At 47.4% G+C, this 21,625-nt stretch overlaps 1 protein-coding gene and 1 long non-coding RNA gene across 5 annotated transcripts in view; one reads left to right on the top strand and one right to left on the bottom strand.

Annotated features, from left to right (window-relative positions):
• Nucleotides 1–8,586, bottom strand: part of UNC5B (unc-5 netrin receptor B) — a 164,903-nt gene extending 156,317 nt beyond the window's left edge. For 3 of the 4 annotated variants that reach the window (XR_014548189.1, XR_014548190.1, XM_083614289.1), the window contains exon 1: nucleotides 7,966–8,586. Coding sequence is in view for 2 of the 4 variants with exons in the window: in XM_083614289.1 (XP_083470415.1) it covers nucleotides 7,966–8,062 (97 nt within the window). In the remaining 2 variants the exon portion in view is untranslated. The remainder of the gene's footprint in view (nucleotides 1–7,965) is intronic. The other variant, XM_083614290.1, reaches the window with a different exon arrangement.
• Nucleotides 8,587–8,770: 184 nt separating this feature from the next.
• Nucleotides 8,771–16,973, top strand: LOC310762826. The gene is made up of 3 exons (XR_014548211.1): nucleotides 8,771–9,278; nucleotides 15,312–15,505; nucleotides 16,587–16,973. It is a non-coding gene; the product is annotated as an uncharacterized lncRNA (long non-coding RNA).
• The last annotated feature ends 4,652 nt before the right edge of the window (nucleotides 16,974–21,625 follow it).

Below are 21,625 nucleotides of genomic sequence, written 5' to 3'. Positions count from 1 at the left end.
AAGTCACAAAAACAAGTTACCTCTTGCTGCCATTTCATCCCCAGCTCCCCTCTCCACACACCCAATTCCTCAAGCAAGCCTTTTTTTCCATTTTATTTTTAAGCCCACTGCACCAGCCCATATGTTCATCAAACACAAACAAGAGTACTGCTTTGTAATCAGCCATCGCAGGTTCACACTTCCTCTGGCAAGAGCATGTGCACTGCTAGTCACATTCACAGCAGCATCCCATCCCAGATTTTCACAGCTGCTCAAGCAGCCCACATGGCAGTTGCCAAGGTGGGGAGGGTGTGATGGGAGGGGAAGGCGAGAGAAGGCAAAAACATACCCAAGAGAGGCTGTGATCCTTGCACTGGGCTGCTTCGCATGCCACTCTTAATAAGAAACAAACATGTAATCTAATCAAACATGCAATCAAATCAGCAGCATGGCAGAATGGCCAGGGACTCAACTCAAGCACAAATCTTATCCCAGGAGGTGAACCCCAAAGACTTCCCTGCTTCTAAACAGCATCCTGCCACACTACAGGCAAGACAAAGCCTAGGAGCCACCAAGCTTGGAAATCTGAAGTTTAAACACAGTGTTTGGGTAATAATACATAAACATGTGTCCACAGGATCAGACAACTTGACTACATCCCTGGAGTTTGTAGGTATGAATCTCGAAGGGGGAGGGTCACATCACACAGGAGCCCAGCTGTTTGTTAATGGAAGTTGAGACCCCTTGTGTCAAGATGTTAATGAGACCCTTAGGTGATAATTATTATTATGCTTTCTTGTTTGGCCTGATTTGTCTTCATGATTTATTTCATCTTTTTGTGGTTTTATAAATTTACATGTTGCCCAAGAGCCAAAGTATCTTACACTAGTTACAAAGTTGCTATGATAAGTTATCAGTCTTCCTAGACTAGCTTTCCTTTCCAACTATCCTCTGCTGATATTGCTCCTAGCTATTCCTTATACAGTACCAGGGATGGAGAATCCATGACCCTCCATCTGACAATAGGTAGGGATGATGGAATTTAGAGTCCTGTAAGGCACCTGTAAGGCAACAGATGCCTCATTCCTCCTATATTACTTTCAAATCCACATCTCAAATCAAAAGAAGGTTACCATCTCCCCCCTCTTCTAATAGCTGTGTAACAGGTAAAAATGCAGTTGGCACAGCTTACTCCATCCTGATATTTCCATGGCAGGGAAAACACACCTGTTGGACTTTTGCTTGTCTCATAATTTCTGGAGGCATATAACCTCTGCCAGGAGAAAGGTGGTCACCCAAATTTCACATCAGAAAAAACCTATGCAGCACTATTGTTGTTGTTGTTGTTGTTGTTGTTGTTGTTGTTGTTGTTGTTAAGAAAGTGTCATTGACTTTTGCAACTTTAAGTACTCCCAAAGAAAGTCATTAACTTTTAAAACAGTCCCCTCCAGTTACTTGTCTCTTCAATTTCTTCCTACACAGAGAGAAGGATACCAATACTTCAATAGCAGGCTCCTCACATGGAAAAATAATTTTCTGGTATCATCCTTAATAACAATTTATGGAGTGGATTCAGTTGTCAGCAAGTAAGGTAGCAATTTGGATGGACCGCCATGTTTGCAAGCTTAAAGCTACAGGAAATCAAGGAACCTCTTTGCACACACAAAAACAGCATCCGAGGGGCAGACCAAACTAGGATCCCTTCGGTGTTCAGTCATTAAATGCTCAGCTTGTGCACTGAAGTAATACACATGATTCCCCAGCATGTGTAAATCAGCCTCAAGACCACGAACCTTATCCTTTTCGTACTCTGCACAGTACCTATCCCTATACTGACAAGCAGATGAAAGTAAAAACAATAGAACCGGCAGCATAGTGCCCCCAATGAGTGCTACAGGCGCATACAAAAGTGAACAGTCCAGACCTATTAGCTCTTTTAAGTTCAACCAGCCAAGAAAGCAATTATCTCTTTGGTATCTCTACTGTCCCCTGCTTTCCTTATGAGGAAATGGCAGGAAGGAAGATAATTTTAGGATTAATCATTTCAGTAGCAATGGACTGCAAACTACAGGAGCTGAATTGGTAGCCGTGAACATTAAACATGGGAGGGAAAGATTCAGCAGTTGTCAGTTACTATTTCCACACTCTGCTGCACACCCAGTTTGGGGATAATACCTGTGCTGAAAGCATTTCCTAAGCAAAGCATGATATATAGCTAAAAATAAAATAAAACCATCCTTCCCATTACAACAGGAAGGCAGATGATAGGAAGCTAGGAATGTGGAGCTGGGGGGGGGGACGCTGCTGATTGAGGCATGTCCTATAAGCTTTTCCTGAACTTTTAATTGCACTGTAAAAAAATGAATGCCTCCCTTCAACATGCTTGCAAGGCATGTTTGCCGCAAGACGCTTTTGGCATTGATCAAACAAGCGCCACAGGCATGCCTGGTGACACATCCCCACACCTAGTGCATTACGCAGGCCCCCTCCAGCTTTACAAGGTGGAAAGAAAATGACCAGTTAAGTTAAAGAGGCTTCAAAGTCTTTTTAAAAGGAAAGCTTACAAGCAGACTTGCCTGTCACTGCCTGCCGGGGCACTCCAAGCCCCTAACAGTTTATAGCGATGATCTTTCCCAAACTCTGCAGCCATCAAACTTTATGGTTTCCTGACTTCTGAGATGCGCAGCTAAAGACATCTCTTTATAACTGCACTTAAAAGGGGGGGAATGTCTCACCGGCATCTCCATGTCTCCCCTGCTGGAGCTTTACAATGGATATATGGGACAGTATCCTGGATAAGAAGAAGGGAATTGGTCTGAAGCCATGAAAGGGTGCTTTATCTCCAGTGCTCTGCTTATTAATCCCAGACATGCATAAAGGTAAAGGGACCCCTGACCATTAGGTCCAGTCGTGGCCGACTCTGGGGTTTCGCCGACTCATCTCGCTTTATTGGCCGAGTGAGCCAGCGTACAGCTTCCGGGTCATGTGGCCAGCATGAGTAAGCTGCTTCTGACGAACCAGAGCAGCGCACGGAAATGCCATTTACCTTCCCGCCAGAGCGGTACCTATTTATCTACTTGCACTTTTGATGTGCTTTCGAACTGCTAGGTTGGCAGGAGCAGGGACCGAGCAATGGGAGCTCACCCTGTCACGGGGATTCGAACCGCCAACCTTCTGATCGGCAAGTCCTAGGCTCTGTGGTTTAACCCACAGTGCAAGCAGCAAAAGAGAGAGAGAGAGAGAGCATTCTGCATGTGCTTCAGGAGCTCTGTTGGTAAAGTCACAGGGCTCAGCTGTGATACTGAAACAAGGTTCTCAGGTCATGTCTCGGCTGAAATAACACCTCTCCTCAACAGTGACAAAGCCGGTGATGTTAGAAAAAAAGGTGTATGTGTCACCCCACCCCAATGCATGAATTTATGTGGGTGAGGCATACTCTTTGGTTACAGCATGGAGTAACAATTGTATACCAGTTTGGAGTAGTGGAACCTCAAGCCCAGAGGTCAAATGCGGCCCCAAGTCCCTCTCTATAGAACAGGCATCCCCAAACTTGGCCCTCCAGCTGTTTTGGGACTACAATTCCCATCACCCCTAACCACTGGTCCTGTTAGCTAGGGATGATGGGAGTTGTAGTTCCAAAACAGCTGAAGGGCTAAGTTTGGGGATGCCTCCTATAGAATCTTCCCGAGGTGGGATAGCTCAGTCTGTAGAACATGACACTCTTAATCTTAGGGCCACTGGTTCGAGCCCCAACATTGGGCAAAAGATTCCTGCAGTGCAGGGAATTGGGAATAGATGAGTCTCATGGTCCCTTTCCAACTCTTCAGCTCTATGAGTCTATAATTCTTTTCTCCCCATCACCAGTCCTTCCTTGTGCCCTGAGTGCCTTTGCCTGGCCGGAATGTATCCTTGAACTGTGATGATGCCTCCTGCCTGCCTGGACAGAGGACAGACAGTGGTGTGTGTGTTTGTGTGTAGAAAATAATGCACTGCCCACTTTTGCTCCTGGTCCCACCCTACACTGTTCATTTATAGACCACCTTTTTCTTCCAAGGAGCTAGAGGCCGTGTACATGGTTGTCCTCCTCCTTATTTCATCCCCACAACAACCCTGTGAGGTAGGTTAGGCTAAGAGACGGTGACTGGCCCAAGGTCACCAAGTGAGCTTCATGGCTGAGTGGGGATTCAAACCCTGGACTCGCAGGTCGTAGTCCAACACTCTAACCATTACGCCACCACTATGCATGCAGCCTTCTGAAGTTTGTCCAGAAGGCAATACAGTATGGCTCTTGGATTGGAAAAGGCTGCCCCACCCTTGGTGTAAAGGGTTTAAGCTTCCAAATCACATGCTCACCATTACAGTTTCTCTTGGCTGCACAAGGAAGACTGCTGGAAAAGGCTAAGGAGACCTACAAGCCTGTCCCTACATATTAGTTCACAAACTTGGAGGGAGAGCAGCATGGGGCGGATATAATTCAAGTCAGTGTTTGACGCAATGGCAGGGAACCAAAAGGTCTGCAATTAAAAGGTAATTCTCCGAGTTGAGATGATTATTACCTTCACTCATCCCATCATTCCCACAGTACGGAGCCCCAGCGCCTGAACTTTTAAGCCGCACTTCCAGCTATCATGGTTATTAAATGAAAGAATGGAATCCTCAACAGGGTTATCATTTGCTCAGCTAGCAAAAGAGAACATCAATAAGATTCAAATGCAGCGCAAAGCTGGAAGTAACAGCGGGGCCAGCTAACAGCTTCACTCCTATCCTCAGCTGGCTACCAAACTATGCACACACACACACACACACACACACCACCCTCCCTCCCCACTGCTGCCTATCTCTAAACCATCACATTCAATGCAATACAAATTTGCTATAAATATTATTATTTTTGCAAGATGACAGGTCCTACTTCAAACCAGGGTCTCAACATATTTTCATTGCACTCTCAAACCTTCCTTTATTCCAGCAGATGTTCGGAATGCTTAAGGAATGCAAAACAGTGCCCCTGCTTTGGAAAATTCTGCTCCTTTGGTTGAGTCCTCTTTAATTTTGTAGCAAAGCATATCTATAAATGTACTCTCTGAGAAGCCCTTCAAGCAGCGCTCCTATTTCACATTCCAGAATCCCTTTAAACAATGTCCTCTGTTCACTATAGGCTCTTTCTCCCCTATCATTAACTGCAACTTCAAAATACATCTTTAAAGCACCAGACTCTGAGCAAATTATAATTTGATTCTGGTTAATTACAAGCAAGCTCTTTGGAATGAGAGCATACTGCACCCTAAAAACAATGCACTCAGTGTACTTATTAGTAGCTGCGCAACATACAGAGTTGCTATTAGCAATTATGAGCATTCTGATCCATCATCAGCTTTCACCCAAATCATCGGATACCAGGTTCTAAGGTTTCGGTTTTGCATTGAAAGGGCCACCCAAAATAAATCTTTGGTTTTATTATTATTATTTTTTTAAAAAATCTTAGTTCAAATAGCACTGTCCTTTACAAATCTACACAGCCCCTGCTGAGTTTCAGGAGGACTTGCAGCAAGCAAGGATTACAGATCTCTGTCAAAACAGCCAGAGATAAACAGGAAAACATAAAGGTGCGTGGAACAGTTCACCCTGTCAGGTCTGGAATGCAGCAAGGGTCTGCTATGACAGACCCTAAAGCAAAAGGATATTAAAAGAGGATGGAGTACATGAAAACAAGTATCAGTCCAACAGAATATATTTAGGCCACAACTCTCCAGCCAAACCAACTGAACAGGAGACTCTTCCCAGGGAAGGCGGTGAGTGTGTTTTTCCAAGTAGAAATCTCTCCCTAATAAACACATGATTACGGCTGCACAGACCACAGAAATACTTAACAATCCTGAAGAAAGACAGAAGCCCACATTACCCTCCTCAAACCAGCTCAGATATCTTAAAACTTCAAGAGTTAGCCCCAAACACACGTGCAGTTTCCTGTTAGAGCCTATTTTGACAATTAGAAAGATTCTTCTTCTTTGACCTTTCAGCTTTATCCTGGAGAGAGAGAGAAAACCAGCCCGATAATCACTCTACACTTGATTCTTTGCTCCTTTAATATGCATAAACTTTTTTCCCCTTCCTAAATGCGCTACATAGATGTCCTGTTGAACTCTGTGGAACTTGTCTCCAAATAAGCTGGTCAGGAAGATAACCAACACCTCGCTCTGGCTTCCTCCTGCTGCAACAGATTACTACAACATATCCTAAAGTGATATGTGGAAACAGACAATCAACAGGACTTACTCCCCGATATAACCTATTTCAGATAGCAGCTTAACAGCACAAACACTATGGTGTTAAATTGGAAGCAAGCCCCACTGAGTTCAAAAAGACTTCCTGCTCAAGCGAAAGGGTGCATTAGAGATGGAGTCTAAAACAGTAAGGCTGTGGAAGAGAGTTCATGCAGGAGTCGCCTCAAATTAGCAGCCTGGTTTGAAGTAGGTGATTTACTTTGAATTGCAGTCTTTCAGGCCAGCAACTTACTCAGATGCCACTCAGGGAGGGGCGGTTACATCCCAGTCAGTTAGTTCCTGTCGCAGGAGAGAATCCAGATTGCTTTTGCACAGATTTTTTTTTTTTAAAGCATTGCTTTCCAAGGGGTAATTCATGCACAGTGACTATTCAATACAGATAGTCTCTGAAGGAGTCAGGCACATTGCTTTAGGGCTCTGACAATTTACTTTTTTAAAACGTTCAGATTTCCACCATGGGCACTCATGACAAAGATTCAGAGCAGTATCACCCACTTCTGCTTGAATTACGAGTGGAGTCAGTCAACCCCCATCACCTGGCAAAAAGTATAAGAGTTATTGCTGTCAATTAACCAGGAACCTGGATTTCAGGGGAAATGTGTGCAGTTACTTGCATATATATAACAGATAAGTGCATTTACTCAGGTGAAAGTGTAGGTTCCATGGGGTTTACTCCCAGGTAAGCGCGAACTGGCTGCCAACCTAACGCCACAAACTTATGCACACATGCATCACGACCCTACAGAGCTCACTCCTCCGAAGTGTGAATCCCAACGCTGCCTTCCTCGGAGTAAGTGAAACGAGTAGGCTTTATTCCCGAGTTAATCGTACACAGAGGACGAGCATCCTTCACATGCACCTGCCCCGAGAGCGGGGATCCTGCGTCCCCCTTCCGAAGCAAACCCTTTTTTTGCAAGGTGAGCTGGGTTATATATTCACCTTTCTGGGAGGCAAGAAGAAGAAAGAAAAATCTTTCCTAAGGAAGGTTGGAAAAGTCTCCTCCTGGCTGAACTCAGAGGAAAGGCTGCGCACTGAGCACCACGGCAGCTACTTCCGAGCATTGGGGGGCGGGGGGGGGCTGTGTTTGGGAACTATTCCCGATGCACTTGTGGAAAACTCTCCTCTTTGGGTCCCCCTGACTCAGGCAGCACCACGACGACTTCTTTCCCCTGACCTTCCCCGTCCCTCAGACCGAGGCAACAGCGCCTCTCCACCACCCTCTCTTCAAAACCGCGGCGTCTGAGGAGAACAGCGGGGGGAACCGTCCCGTGGTCCCACCAGCGCGGGGCAAACCCCCGCCCTCCCCCGCTACCGCTTCATAGCAACGTGGTTTGGGGTGTTCGATTACCAAAAGAGAGGTGGGGGAGAGCGAGAGAGGGCGATAGCGCAAAACAATTATTTTCGTTTCTTTACTCCCCCCCCCAAGTAATCCAGCTCCCCTTCTCGACGCCGCCGGAATAAGCGCGGGCAGAAGAATCCATACGCACAAGCGGCAAAGTGAGAAACGGGCTCGAGGTGGGGGGGGGGGGGTGTTTGAAAGTCTGAGGTAACTTTTAGGAAGCAGCGGGTGGGAAACCAGGAGAGGGTACAAGTCTCTCTCCACCTCAGCAAAGTCCTGAAGAGACGAAGCAGCGCTACCCGCCTTTCCCCCACCACCACCCTCCGCCCCGCTCGCGTTCCCCCGAGCCGCGCCGAGTCTTACCTGCGTGGCAAAGCCTCAGGTTGCAGAAGCCCCCCAGCAGCAGGAGCAGGACGATCCCGCCGGGGCCAGAAACTCCCCGGCTCCAGGCAGGAGCCATCGCTGGGCGCGGACGAGGCTGCCGCGTCTGCCGCTCTCCTGCGCCTCCTCCTGCGCCGCCGCCTCCTCGCCCTCTCCAGAGGCGCCCTCCTCTTCTGCTTCTTCCCTCGGCAGCCCTTCCAAAGCTCCAGCCTCCCCGCCCGGCGCCCCAAGACTGCCCCGCTCCCGCCGCCTCTCGCAGCCACGCTGTGGGGACGGGGGTCCGCGCAACTCTTCCTCTGCCCACAGCGGGGAAAGGGGAGACCCGCCGCCGCCGCCGCCGCCGCGTGAGGAAGAGGGTCGCCGGTGCCGCCGAGCCGCTCCTGCGGTGCCAGGCTGGGCAGCTCCTCCCCGCTCTCCAAGTTGGTAGGAGCGGCGCTCAGAGGGGCAGCCACGGCTGCTGCTGCTGCTGCGGGGCTCTCATCGCCGGAGGCTCTCGTCGCTGCTGCTGCTGCTGCTGCCGCCGCGGCGCTGCTCCTCGCATCCTCCCCGCGTCCAGCCTCCTCCGACAGTGCCAAGGTGTCCCGCGCGCAGGGGAGCCCAGCCGCGAGAAAGGGACGGGCTGGCGGGAGGAGGAGGGAGAGGAGGAGGGCTCCGCGGGAGGGAGCGGGCGACAGCCGCAGCGACAGCCGGAGCCGGGCGAAGGAAGGGGGGCGCCAGGGAAGGAGCGACGGCCCACAGGCCGCGCAGAAAACACGGCGGCGGCGGCGGGGATCGACTCCCCAATCACGGAGCTGGAGCCTCTCCAGACAAGTTGGCGGAAGCCCGGAAGAGCAGCAGCCCGATGTCGTGCATGTGTGTACCCAGAAGTTTCAGGCTGCTTTTTTCTCTCTTTGTAAAGCGCTGTGGGGTTTTTAAGGTGCATAAATGTTATGAAATGGACGGATACGCGCTGCCTTGGTTGAAGAGCATTTACCTTAACGCACGACATTCTTGCAATCCCCACTTTTAAGTTATTTCTGCAGCAAAGCTCCGGCGCCGTGGACCATAAACGTGCGCTCTTAACCACCGGTTCAGAGTCACTCGGGACACGGGTAATGTTTGGATTTGGCGCGTCAAAAGAGGTTCTCCGAAGGGTGGCGATTGGCGAGCCTCTCCACTACGCATGGGAAGCAATAGGTCCCGTTGGTACCTAAGGAATGGCTCCGTGTGCCAGGCTCTTCCCCTTCACCCTACGTGCCCGTGTTCCGTGCGTGATGCTCTGCTTCCTAACTTGATTGAATGTGGCCTCCTCACAGGTAAGAGATCCCATTGAAAGTCAATTTCACTTCCAAGCATAGGTTGAGGATTTTGGTACTGTTAGTTTGGCCACTATCCCTCTGCACCTTCACTTGACTAACTTTTCCTATTATCAGCTCTGGTGCTAAGGTAAAAGAGAACTTATTCCCAGGTAAATTTAAGATGTGGGCTGTGAAGGTGACAACATGGAGATGGAATTATGATTTTTACCTTTGCATTCCTCCTCCCTGACTGAAATCACTGATTTTTTTAAAAAAAACATTAAGGAAGCAGTGCCGATAATTCAGAGCTATGCCCGTCCTGTGTAATATGAGGCAATGGTTTCCAAAAAATGTGATCCCTGGGCCAAATAGCTCAGTTGGTAGAGCATGGGACTCTTAATCTAAAGATCATGGGTTGGAGCCCCATACTGGGCAAAAGATTGCTGCATTGCAGAGGGTTGGACTAGATGACCCTCATGATCCCTTCCAACTCTACAATTCTATGAATTCAATGATATACAAGTGTCTGGTACAGTTTCAATGGGACCTTGAAACTATGCTGCAAACAAATGTTTCTTTGAATTTTCCACCACATGCTAAAGAGACAAGCCACTTTCCAGTTCCAACTTTATAGAGTGGTTTGTCTCTTCAGCTGTGCAAGTGACTGTGCAGCCTTAAACTTCATTGATGCAACTCAATAACCCTGTGATGGTAAACGCACTGAAAACTCTCCCTGATGTCAGCAATCCTTATTTCTAAGCAAACATAGGATTTCATTGCACACGGGTGCTATTGTCATTTGTTGCACACTTTATGAGCGGGTGGGTCGTAGAATCATAGAATTGTAGGGTTGGAAGGGACAGTGGCGTAGTGTGGGGGGTGCAGGGGGGGCCGGCCGCACCAGGCGCAACATCTGGGGGTTAGGGTTAGGGGGTGCAAATCCACGGGTTAGGGGGCGCAAATTACTTGCCTTGCCCCGGGTGCTGACAACCCATGCTACGCCACTGGGAAGGGACCACAAGGGTCTTCTAGTCCAACCCTCTGCAATGCAGGAATATTTTGCCTAACTTGAGGCTCAAACCCACAACCCTGAGATTAAGAGTATTGTGCTCTTCCAGTTGAGCTATCCCAGCTGCTGTCACTTCTGCTCTATGTACAGCACCTAACACAAGGATGGGGACAGGGCCGTCTTAAGTATATTCGGCACCATGGTGCAAAGCTCCCTCCGGCGCCCAGCCCCCTGTTTCCCAGAGTTTTTTTAGGGAGGACGGCGCTGCCAGCAGGGCTGGAGGAGGCAGGCAGCAGCTGGAGGGCGGCTCCTCCAGCGGGGAAGAGGCAGAGGCTGGACGCAGCACCTCCCGGCTCAGCTGGCCACTTCGTGCCACGGTGGCCACGGCAGACGGAGGCTCCGGGCGTGGCGCTGCTTTGATGCGGCATGGCGAGGGCAGCGAGTTGATGCTGGGAAGCACCGCGTCCAGCCTCCGCCTCTTCCCTGGCGCCCTCCAGAACTTGGTGCCCTGGTGCCCCGCTCCACTAGCCTCTAGGGGTAAGATGCCCCTGGATGGGGAACCTGCCCCTTGGCCATGCTGACTGGAGCAGATAGGAGCTGGACTGTAACAGCAACAGAGGACCACAGCCCTCCACCCCTGATCTAGTATGTAGATGCTAAAATAAACATGAAATACTAGTCATTGTTCTTTGGCTTCACTGTACCAGTCTTCTTGAGGGCTGATCTATACATAACCTGAGCAACTGCTTCCACATGTGGCAATTTTCGACTATCTCTATAACATGTAATAGGAACTACTACCTACATTTAAAAACAAACAAACAGTGCAAGAAGTTTCTACGTCACTGCTGGGTGTACCGAGAAGAGTATGTCACTGGTGTGGAAACTTCTCTGGGTCATCGGGAGTTGTTGCCATGTGAGGAATGCTGTTGAACCACAGGGAAAATAGCTGCTGCACAGATCAGGTACTATGTAGATCCGCCCTGTGATAATGACACAATCCTTAAATCAGTGAGACTTGTTTTTAAATGAAGTTGTAATCTTAAGCAAGTTAAGAAGGAAGTCACACCAACAGACCTAGCTGTGCTTAGAAGGGCAGTTTTTTTGTGCCTTTTGCTGATGGAAACTGATAGGGTCAGAACAGAACTCTGTGTAACCTGGGAGCCTGCATGGTTTTCCTAGCGGCAGAAGTGGATGTACCATTCTACCTCTTCTGTATGAAAGGACTGGTTTTTATTAAAGAAGGGCAGGCCTACAAAATTAACTGCCTGCAGGGGACTGCTAACAGGGCTGCCTCACACAGGGCACATTTCCTTCAGTAATCTTAACGGCTGCATGCAGAAAAGCACCAGAAAATGTTCTTTGTTTGTCATATGTGGAAAAGGAGACAAGAGGACTATCTCAACCCATTAATGTTCAATATCCCTAAATAAACATTCCCCTCCTTCCCCTTCCTTTCTCAAAGATGAATTTTGAGTACAGGGCTGAAAGTGTACACTTCGCTGGCTGCTCCCCATTCCCTGCTCCTTTCCTGGATCCTGGGCACCCCTCCCCCTCCATCCCAAGCAACTGTGCGTGTTAAGGGGGGATGCAGAGACCACAGAGGTCTCAAATGTCCAGGAAGCATCGCTGGTCGTTCTGATTTTTGTTTTGTCTGTGACAGATGAAAGCAGGCAAGATTAGCCTTAGAGGGGTGAATAAAGAAATAACCCCCTTCCTACCTCTCCACAGCACTGTTAACCCCCCCCAAAAAAACAGCAGCACCTGATAATCTCAAAGCGATAAGGAGAAAAGATGGACTGTTTGCACTCTGCTGACGGTTTTTAATGCGTCTTTCCTCCTGTCTAGAAAAAAAGGAATTATTGCATTTTTACAAAATGGGATTTGGACAGTGGAAGAGGCAACTCCACTCTCCACAGCTCTGCGCACACTTTTCCCACCTACTTCTGATGGTGGGTGGGTCAGAAAAGCATACAGCCTGCTCCATAATGTCCATTTGTTTCACCTATATATAACCCACTCTGCCTCCAGGAAGCTCAGGGCCAATCTATGTGGAAGATCCGCAAGAATGGCCTGTCTTGAAATGCAGCTATGTGAGGAAGAGAGTGCCAGCAATTTTGGCCATAGTCATGGCAGTGGTGTTTGTGTGTGTGTGATTTTATCCTTCCCCTATGGCACGTTCTCAAACACCTCCTCCCCAGCCCTCAAGCTGCAGTTAGCTTGCTGTTTATTTGTTTGTTTGTTTGTTGCTTTTCTAGTCCACCTTTTTCTCCAAGGAGCTCATGGTGGTATACATGGTTCTCCTCATTTAATCTCCGCAAAAACCTTGTGAAGTAAAGTAGGCCGAGTAGCAGTGACTAGGCCAAGGCTTCATGGCCATCTGGAGATTGGAACCCTGGTCTCCCAGGTCTTAGTCTGACACTTTAACCACTACACCACACTGGCTCTGTAGGCTGCATGGGAGGGCTGCAGGTCACATATTACCTCAGTCACATTGGCAGCCCTCGCAGCTGCATTTCAGTAAGATAGACTGAGAGGTCCAATCATGGATTTACTGCATGAAGCTTACTTTGGCTCACACAAGGCTCCCATGGTCTCTCACTCGGGCAATGACCATGGCCACCATTTGCTTAAGAACAGCATGCACCAGTGCATTCTGGGTTGGCATTTGGGGCAAGAGTCTGTGGCCCTATGCAGTAGAATGAACAGGAGGACCCCCAAACACAGCTTACCATTGCAAAGAGTGAAACAATATATATTCCTAACTAAACAAGTGGAGTCCTTCAGACCATCAAGTCCAGAGGCTTAAATTAGCTTTATGCACCTTGCATGGATTGGTTGGATGCAGAGGAATGGTGGGAGGAACTAGCTGGGGAACCCCCAAGGGAAGAAGGCTCAGAGCCCAGGGATTGGGGGTGGGACAACAGTGAGAGGTCAGAGGGAGAAGACTGGAAGGAGGTGGTGTTGGAAGCTGAAGAGGTAACAGAGCTTAGTGATCTGGGAGAGTTTGTGGCAGAGAAATATCTAGCTGCCATTACCCCTGGCTACTGACCATGCTGGCTGAGGCTGATGGGAACTTGAGTCCAATAACATCTGGGGGGCACTGTGTTGCCTATCCCTGCTTGACTATAGCTGACAATGAAATGTTTAGCCAGAAATTCACTTCCAAGGAGGGAGGGAGGCAGGGGGGAGAGAAACACACAACCCTATCAGCATATAGTATGCAAGCTACCAACTCTCTTTTACTGCCCTACCCTGAGATTTAGTAGTGACCAACTAGACTAGAGGCTTGCACCTCGTTGGGAGGCAAGGGGGTCTTCAGATATGAGTTCCACCATAAAGTTCTCAACTCCACCACAAGCACATTTCTCTCATGTGATCAATGAGAAGTTATTCAGTGGCTGAGTCCTTGTTGCCCAATGAGTTTTGGACTAGTATTCAGCCATGAACAGCAGTAGCTAGAAGTCTGTCCTCCCCACCAAAAAGAGGGAGTCACTAATGAGTAACTTCACAGGGTTTTTTTTCAGTTGACCAATCAGGGGTGGGAATCTCAGCCCAAGGGACACTTCAAGGGCAAACTTCAGCCACATGACGTGGTGGGCGGGGTCAGAAGCAAAAATGGGCGGAGCCCTGGATGAGCCATGTTGGACATTCCAGCCATGCAAAAGGGCAGAGGTTGCTGCCCCCAGCCTCCATCTCCCTACCCTCCTCCAAAGCCAACAAAGCACTATCACAGTTCAAGAATACACAGTCCAAGAGCAGAGGAAGATGAGCAGGTGCAGTCTGGAAGCACATGGGCTGGGAGAGCCCTAAGGGGCAGACAGAGAGGCCCGGAGGTCTGCATTCAGTCTCTAGGTTTCTCACCCCTGCAATAAGGCAACCGTAGCACTGCGCAACATTGAAGGTCTATGCAACCATATGAGTGAAGATAACCATATAATAATCACCTGGCAGGTGCAGCAACCACACCTGCCAGACGTCTCTGTTTTAATAGCCCCGTGACGATTAAAGAGGCTGTGGAATGCTTCAGGCCAGGAGAGCAGAGTTATCAGATCTCTACCGCCTAGGTCTCCTCCTCCGGGCACCAAAGATTGCACTGAGGCACCTTTCTTCCTGGGTGGCTGTATGACTTTAGTAACTGGCAAGGGGATCACAACCAGCCAGCTCTTTTGTTACGTGCAATCTGAAGCCTTTCCTTGATATCCCTTCAGGCTTGACTATGGCTGCTTTTGAGCTGGCGCCAATGGGGCAAGTGGAAAGGGAAGCAGGCAGGCAGTCACTTGGTGATGTTGCTTGTTGACAGTCCCATTCGTAGAGCGCTTCCACTGCCCACTCCTCTGTGCAGTCTTTGTGGATGGGGAACACCTGTCATTGTGTTGCTCAGGAAAACAACACCCTGCACTGACCGTGTGAAATTGAATCACCATCACTAGCATTATTTGTATACCTTTATGTGCGCAAATGTCATAGCAAGTTACAGCTGGGATGGGGAACCTGTGGCCCTTCAGAGGTTGATGGACTACAGTGTCCCTGACCATTGGTCATGCTGGCTGGGGCTGATGGGAGTTGGAGTCCAGCAACATTTGAAGGATTCCTCAACCCAGCCTTACAACAAGCCTGTAAGGTATATTTTCACTTGGAAAACCATGTTTGTTTGCTGCAGAAAACATCTGACAAAAGAGTCCCATGGCACCTTAAACACTAACTAATTTTATTATGGCTTAAGCTTTAATGAACTAGACTCCGCTTCACAGATACAAGATGGTGTGGCTGCTGTTACATGCTGACAGCTTGTAGGAGCCACAGGTGAGAGCTGAGTGCAGGGCGGGGACCAAAGGTGGCCCAGCTACCCCAGAGGAGCATGATGTGTTCCCCACCAGAGGTTCTACCCCTCCCCTAACACCCCAAACATTTTAAATTTCCAGTTAAATCTTTCCACAACTTTCCACAACACCTGGAAAAGATGTAAACTGTCTTCATGTTTGCCCATACAAGGAAAAGAGCAACATTAGCATCTAAGGCTCAGATTGCATTTTTCTCAGGTGCTGTTTCTCGAACTTCTGAGCTATACCCTAGGGAAGAGAAAAGAAGGCACCTTTCACTGCCCCAAGGCTTTCCACTTGACTCCAGCACCGATCCTTCACATACTGTATATGAAGAATGGCAGCAGAGCACATTCTGAAGCTTGAGGGAGACTGGTATAGTTCAGGCTCTGAAGTAACAACTATACGTTATGGTATGTACATACCTAATCTGACCACCTTTATTCTTTTATGTGTGGGGAAATGCAGCCATGGGCTCCATAGCAGGAATATGCTCCTGATACAGCACTAGTTTCCTGCAGAAAGTCCTCTGCGTGTCCCCAAATGTGCTGGTTATTGCAAACAGCACATTGAGGTGCAAGTAGCAGCCAGGCAGGGGGCAATTTGCACCAGGAAACTGGTGTGAGTTTCTCCATTCTAGATCAGGAGCACATTCTGGAGCAGGGGCCCACAGCTTTTTTTTTCATGAAATGAAAAGTGCCATTTTAAAAAAATAATTGTGATGTCTAAACCTAAATTGCTTCTATAAAAAAGCACACCCACCATCATCCTGAAATGGAGCATCCTCTTAATCAAATTTATTCAAAATCTCCTTCGTATGCCAGATTTGTTTCTTTGCTTAATGTCTGAGATCAAGGCTGTTGTGAGCAACAGACCAGGCTTTAAAACTAAATGTACGTATTATTTCAGCCCTCTTTTTCAATCATGTCATGGTTCCCAAAGTGGAGTTCACCTAAAATACTTTAATAATGCAAATAGAATTCCAAGCAGAAAGACAACATGAGGCCAACATGATGAGCCTGGCACCAAAGATGACCAAGCATTAGCCACCAAAAGCCTGTCCGAATGGAATGGCAAGGTGGATGGACTTGTTTCTGGTTCTGTCACACAGCTAAGAAGCAAATAGAGAAGTTCAGGGGCCAGCACTGAAAAGGTCAGTTCAGTTGTAGCCACTACTTAATAGAAGGCCTTCATAATTAGAAGCCTCTCATCCCTATATCTTGGTCTTCCTGAAAGTTCATCTGGAGCAGGGTTTCCCAACCTTGGGTTGCTAGCTTTTGTCAGACTACAACTCCCATCATCCCTAGCTAGCAGGATCAGGGATGATGGGAATTGTAGTCCCAAAACAGCTGGACACCCAAGTTTGGGAAACTCTGATGACTTAAAAAGCAGGAACTTCACTGCTGGACTACATTCCTGACTGCTAGGCTATTCTCACTGGGGCTGAGGAGTGTTAGAAACCAACAACTTCTGTTTCTTGCCCCTGCTTTACAGGAAAATGTAACTGATCTCTGTGACAGCGGCTGACTGGACAAACATCACTCTGCAATGCCGAAAGCTATCATAATGCTAGAAACAAATGCTGAAGATTCTACGATTCCCATTTTTAAACAAAACCCTTGGCCACTTTACAGATTGAAAGATACTACTGCCATGGGAACCCACAGGAGTTTTTCTAGGGGGTGGGGGGGAGTAAAACACTGAAAATAGGGAGTAGGCTAATCTCTCGGGGGGGGGGGGAATGAGAATAGTGCCTGTACGTTTTGTCTCATATCTCAGGTTCTACAAACGACAGAAATAAACCCTTTTTTAAAAAAAAGCTTCCTGCCCCCCCATGAGTGCCCATGATTCTCCCCAAATCTTGCTCAGATTCTTTTTTTTTTTTTGAATCCTATATACTATTAACAGTCTCATTCTACAAGTGTGGATCTTTATGTAGCCCAAACAGCACCACTTATGTATAAGAAGGAGGTATCAGGAGGTGCAATGCCAAGGTTTGCAGAAGTAAAAATAAAATAAAATAAACCAGCTCAGTTGGTTAGAGTGTGATGTTGATAATGGCAAGGTTGCAGGTTTGATCCCTGTATGGGACACCTGCATATTCCTGCATTGCAGGGGATTGGACGATCCTCAGAAAACCTGTGGGGAGGGGAAGACCTCAAAACATGCCAGCGAGGACTGAGGATGCTCATTGGCCATAGAATGTTGCGTGATGAGGCCAAGGAAGAACACTGGGAGGGATGGAATGGAATGGAGTATTGGAGTGGGGGGAGAGACATGGCAGATTTCCTGGAACTACAGAGCAACATGTTGTTGCAGATTCTGCTTTCTTGTTAAAATCCCTTTTCTGCATTCTTAACAGCAAAACCCTCTTTCTATCCTCTGCCCAGTATTTCATGCTGCTGCAACGTTATGCAACGTACAGATTTTCCAGTGCTTTAGAAATAAACATCTTCCCTCCTGTTTAAATCCTAGCTCCATAACGTTTTGTTCTGACTGCATATGGGGTGGAAGTCGTTAGATTAGTTAACTGCCTAGAAACTCCCGGCGTCGATGGCTAGTTTGGCATCGCCGTTTCTCATTCATTGCTGTGTTGCAACGGGGGTGGGTGGGGCGGAATTCCAGCTCCCTTTTAAGCTTCTTGCTTTCCTCCGGGTTCTTTCCTGACACAGTTATTAACGAAACACAGAAAACAATGATGGACCTGAATGATCAATGGAGCGTGCAGGGCCAGCGCCCCCCCCCGCCCCGTTACACACACACACACACACACACACACACCGTGCTTTCTGTACTGTGCTACTTCAGTTTAGGCCGGCCTCAACTGCAGGAACAACGGAATTTACTGCTCAGTTAAAAATAAAGGGGATGGGGTGGGGAATTCGACAGAGGAAATAAACGCCGCTTTAAAGCTCCAGTTTCTCCCAAACTGTCCTGCGGCAGTACAACAAGTGAGCACAAGGGGGCGCTGTGCAACCTTAGCCTCAGCCAGGCTAGGGACACAGCAGCAGCTGCAGCAGCACCCACGACCACCGTCTAATTAAGATCTCTTGTTACAAAACGCACACTTGCTTCCTGGTGACCTCGGAGGAAAGTCAGGGGGTGGCTTGGCCGCGTAACCCTCAGATGCCCAGCAACGAAAGTCTTAATCAGCAGCAAGGCCAAGGCTTGGGATGAGGCTGCGGTCAAGCAGCGGCTCATGCTGTCAAGCTCCTAGGACGTGCGAGGAACACCAGCAGCCCGGAAGCAAAGGGTGTGAATGAGAGCCTGGGACTTGGGCAACGGGGAATCGGCCCATCAGCAGGAGACATGGAAAAGCACTCCTAACACCCTACAGGTTTGCTTCAAGTTCCTCTTTTAAGAGCCTCGGTTTGGCTAGGACATGCCCTGGGGAGATGGCAGAATGATGGTGCTCCCCCCACTACAGAACATTAATTTATTGTTTCATCCTCATGTATGCCTTGCAAAGTGCTTATGAAGGGGAAACGCGACTGGTGGTGTGGTTTTGTTTTTTGTTTTTTTAACACATTAGACCACATCCGTCTCTCTCTCTCTCTCTCTCCCCCTCCTTTCCTATCATTAGTTGATGTTAGCACCAATGGATTAGGGAACGGGCCATTAATTCTCCCAAGTTTTGAACATCCTGGCAGTTAAGCAAACAGAGGAGCCAAATCACATGCACGAGGATGTAAGCAAGCCCAGTCTGTTTGTCTGTTTGCTCAGAAGGAAGCCCTTCCAAGTTCACTGGGACTCAACTCTCCAGTTGGTTTGCTAGGACTACAATTTGTATTTTTGGGTGCGATCACAGCACCCAAATGCAACTCTTCCACAGTTACCCCAAGGCCTTTTCTGAGACAGATCTCTCATGCCAAGAGACCAGGTAGCACAGAATGTAGGGCAGGGCTGCCAAATTACTGCTCCTTTTTTTCCTGCACCAGAGGAGAAGTCCCTTCAGACCTGGCTGGCTCCTTTTTCTAATGCAATAAACGCAGTGGTACCTCGGGTTAAGTACTTAATTCGTTCCGGAGGTCCGAAACTGTTTTAACCTGAAGCACCACTTTAGCTAATGGGGCCTCCTGCTCCTGCTGCACCGCCGGAGCACAATTTCTGTTCTCATCTTGAAGCAAAGTTCTTAACCTGAAGCAATATTTCTGGGTTAGCGGAGTCTGTAACCTGAAGCGTATGTAACCTGAAGCATATGTAACCCGAGGTACCACTGTATAGAGAATATTTCTTTCAAGGTTTCCTTTTAGGCCACCAGGAATAAACGTCTCTGGTTGCTCCCGTTCTCACAACCACGTGCGACGGATAATAAACACAATCTGTATTCTGCTTTCAAGCCCACTCTCCAGAAGTTAGTGACCCTCAACACACTTGAACCATGCACTTGTCCTTTGGTAAAGACGAGAGTTTTGCACTCTCCCGATGAATATATAAATGGGGAGAGGCTTCACAATCCAGTTATGCTCTGTGTCATTTGTTCTGAGCATATTAATTGTTCGCGTTCATAAAAGCCCAACAGAGAATTAGACTCTTTTTAATGGCTCTCTGAAAGACTGAAGAAAAAAAGCCAGTTCTTTAATTGCTCTCTAGCAACACCAGCCCTGTTATTAGGCAGAGGAAGGCAGCTGCCTCACGCAGCAGGTGTTGAGGGTGGGAAGTGTCAACAGGTGTTGAAGGTCAGAGCTGTGTGTGCCATTGGGTCTGCTCTGCGTCACCCAGGTTCAGGTGAGCCTTGAGATGCTGCCCTGTCACCAGCTTCTATATGTGAAATGGATGGGGGAATGCGATCTTGTCCTTCATCTTGGGCAGCAAAAGGACTTGGACTGGCTTTGTTCTTTAGCCATCATGAATGGAGGGGGAGTATATTTTTGTTTATTGATTTAGCAAGAATATTTACCACACACACACACGCACACACAACTTGTTATAGAATAATATATGCTATTAGATATATAGATGATAATGATCTATTATTATGCTATTATGAATTATAGGTAATTTCTGCATCACCTTTTACATGTCTGCCAAGGCAACTTACAAGCATATCAGAAACACAGCTAAAGTAGTTCTAAAAACAGTACAGAAATAACTTTATGTTCATTCTGTATTGTTTTTTTAAAGCTAAGGCAGAGATATTTTCTTCCAGCTGCTCTTATTTCTGGAAAGTAGAGATAGCGGGAACCTGCTGTTCCATAGAACCCCACTGAAAGCCCTGTTCCGAGTGACTGTGGAATGGGCTTCTGATATTTTGGGTGCTTGCTGAATAAACCACTTGCAGAATGCAGTGGTTCATGTGGAATGTGAAGGATAAGGTGGTCCCCCAAGCAACCTGACCTTGAGCTGTATAGGGCCTTAAATGTTAGTGAGAAAAACCTTGAACTTGGCCTAGTAGCGGATTGGCAGCCTCGGCGAATGCTGCAAAAAAGGTGTTATATGCAACCTAGCAGTTGCATTCTGCAGCCTCTGAACCACCCTCAAGGGTAGCCCTAGATAGAGTGCATTGTAATGATCCAAGCTTGAGATTACCAGGGCATGGACAACTGTGGTGAAGCTAACCCAATCCAGGAACAGCCATGTGTTAAAAAGGAAGGGAGAAATAGTTTTCCAAGTGCTTCTTCAAGGCTAATTCTCTCTCTCTCTCTCTCTCTCTCTCTCTCTCTCTCTCTCTCTCACACACACACACACACACACACACACGTCCTTTCTTGTCTTTTGTAAGATGGGAATGGCTGTGCTAATGCCCCTCCATCGTTTTGTATGTGTTGGATGCAGATTGGATCCCCCAACATGTCTATCAGAGGATAAATAAAACAGATTAGCACAGCCATTCCCTTGTTACTGTATTATATTATATTATATTATATTATATTATATTATATTATATTATATTATATTATATTATTATATTTCATTCCCATACTGAATATTTGGTCTGTATGTGCAGTGGGGTTGGTCAGCAGTTACCTGTTTAAAGAAACCTGAGGCACCTTGAGAGGATTCATATTATCATTGGGAATGATGGGAGTTGTAGTCTAACAACTTATGAAGGGCTGAAGGCTCCTCAGCCCTGGTATAAAATATTGCAAGAAGCGAAGTAGTTTCATGCATATAAAACACTACAATAATGAATAGCGAAGATGAAGTACAATGCAATTAATAAAATGATACCCAAATTACCCAGTTATAATGTCCTTAGCTATAATAAATTTGTTGTCAATAAAGTGGCCTTTAAGGCTGTAGTTGCCTTGAAATTAGATGGGCTTTGCTAAACTAAATGCAATAAACTGTAATGGCGATTCTCTGATATCATCAACTGTAATGGTTATTCTCCCATATAACATGCAATAAGTAAAAAAGATCCATTCGCTTTGATACCGGCCAGGGTATTTGTCTAGATATATTTTAGCTTTGTTCCTTTCCGTGTTCCTGTTGTGATGACCTTCAGTCTGAACAATTTATGACTGACAATAATACTCAGCTTAAAAATCTGCTGTGAGACTGAAGTCCAACTGTGATGAAATCCACCTCAA

This window comes from Podarcis filfolensis (genome assembly GCF_964270895.1).
Source record: "Podarcis filfolensis genome assembly, chromosome: 5".
NCBI lineage: Eukaryota > Metazoa > Chordata > Lepidosauria > Squamata > Lacertidae > Podarcis > Podarcis filfolensis.
This window is presented reverse-complemented; position numbering and strand designations above follow the sequence as displayed.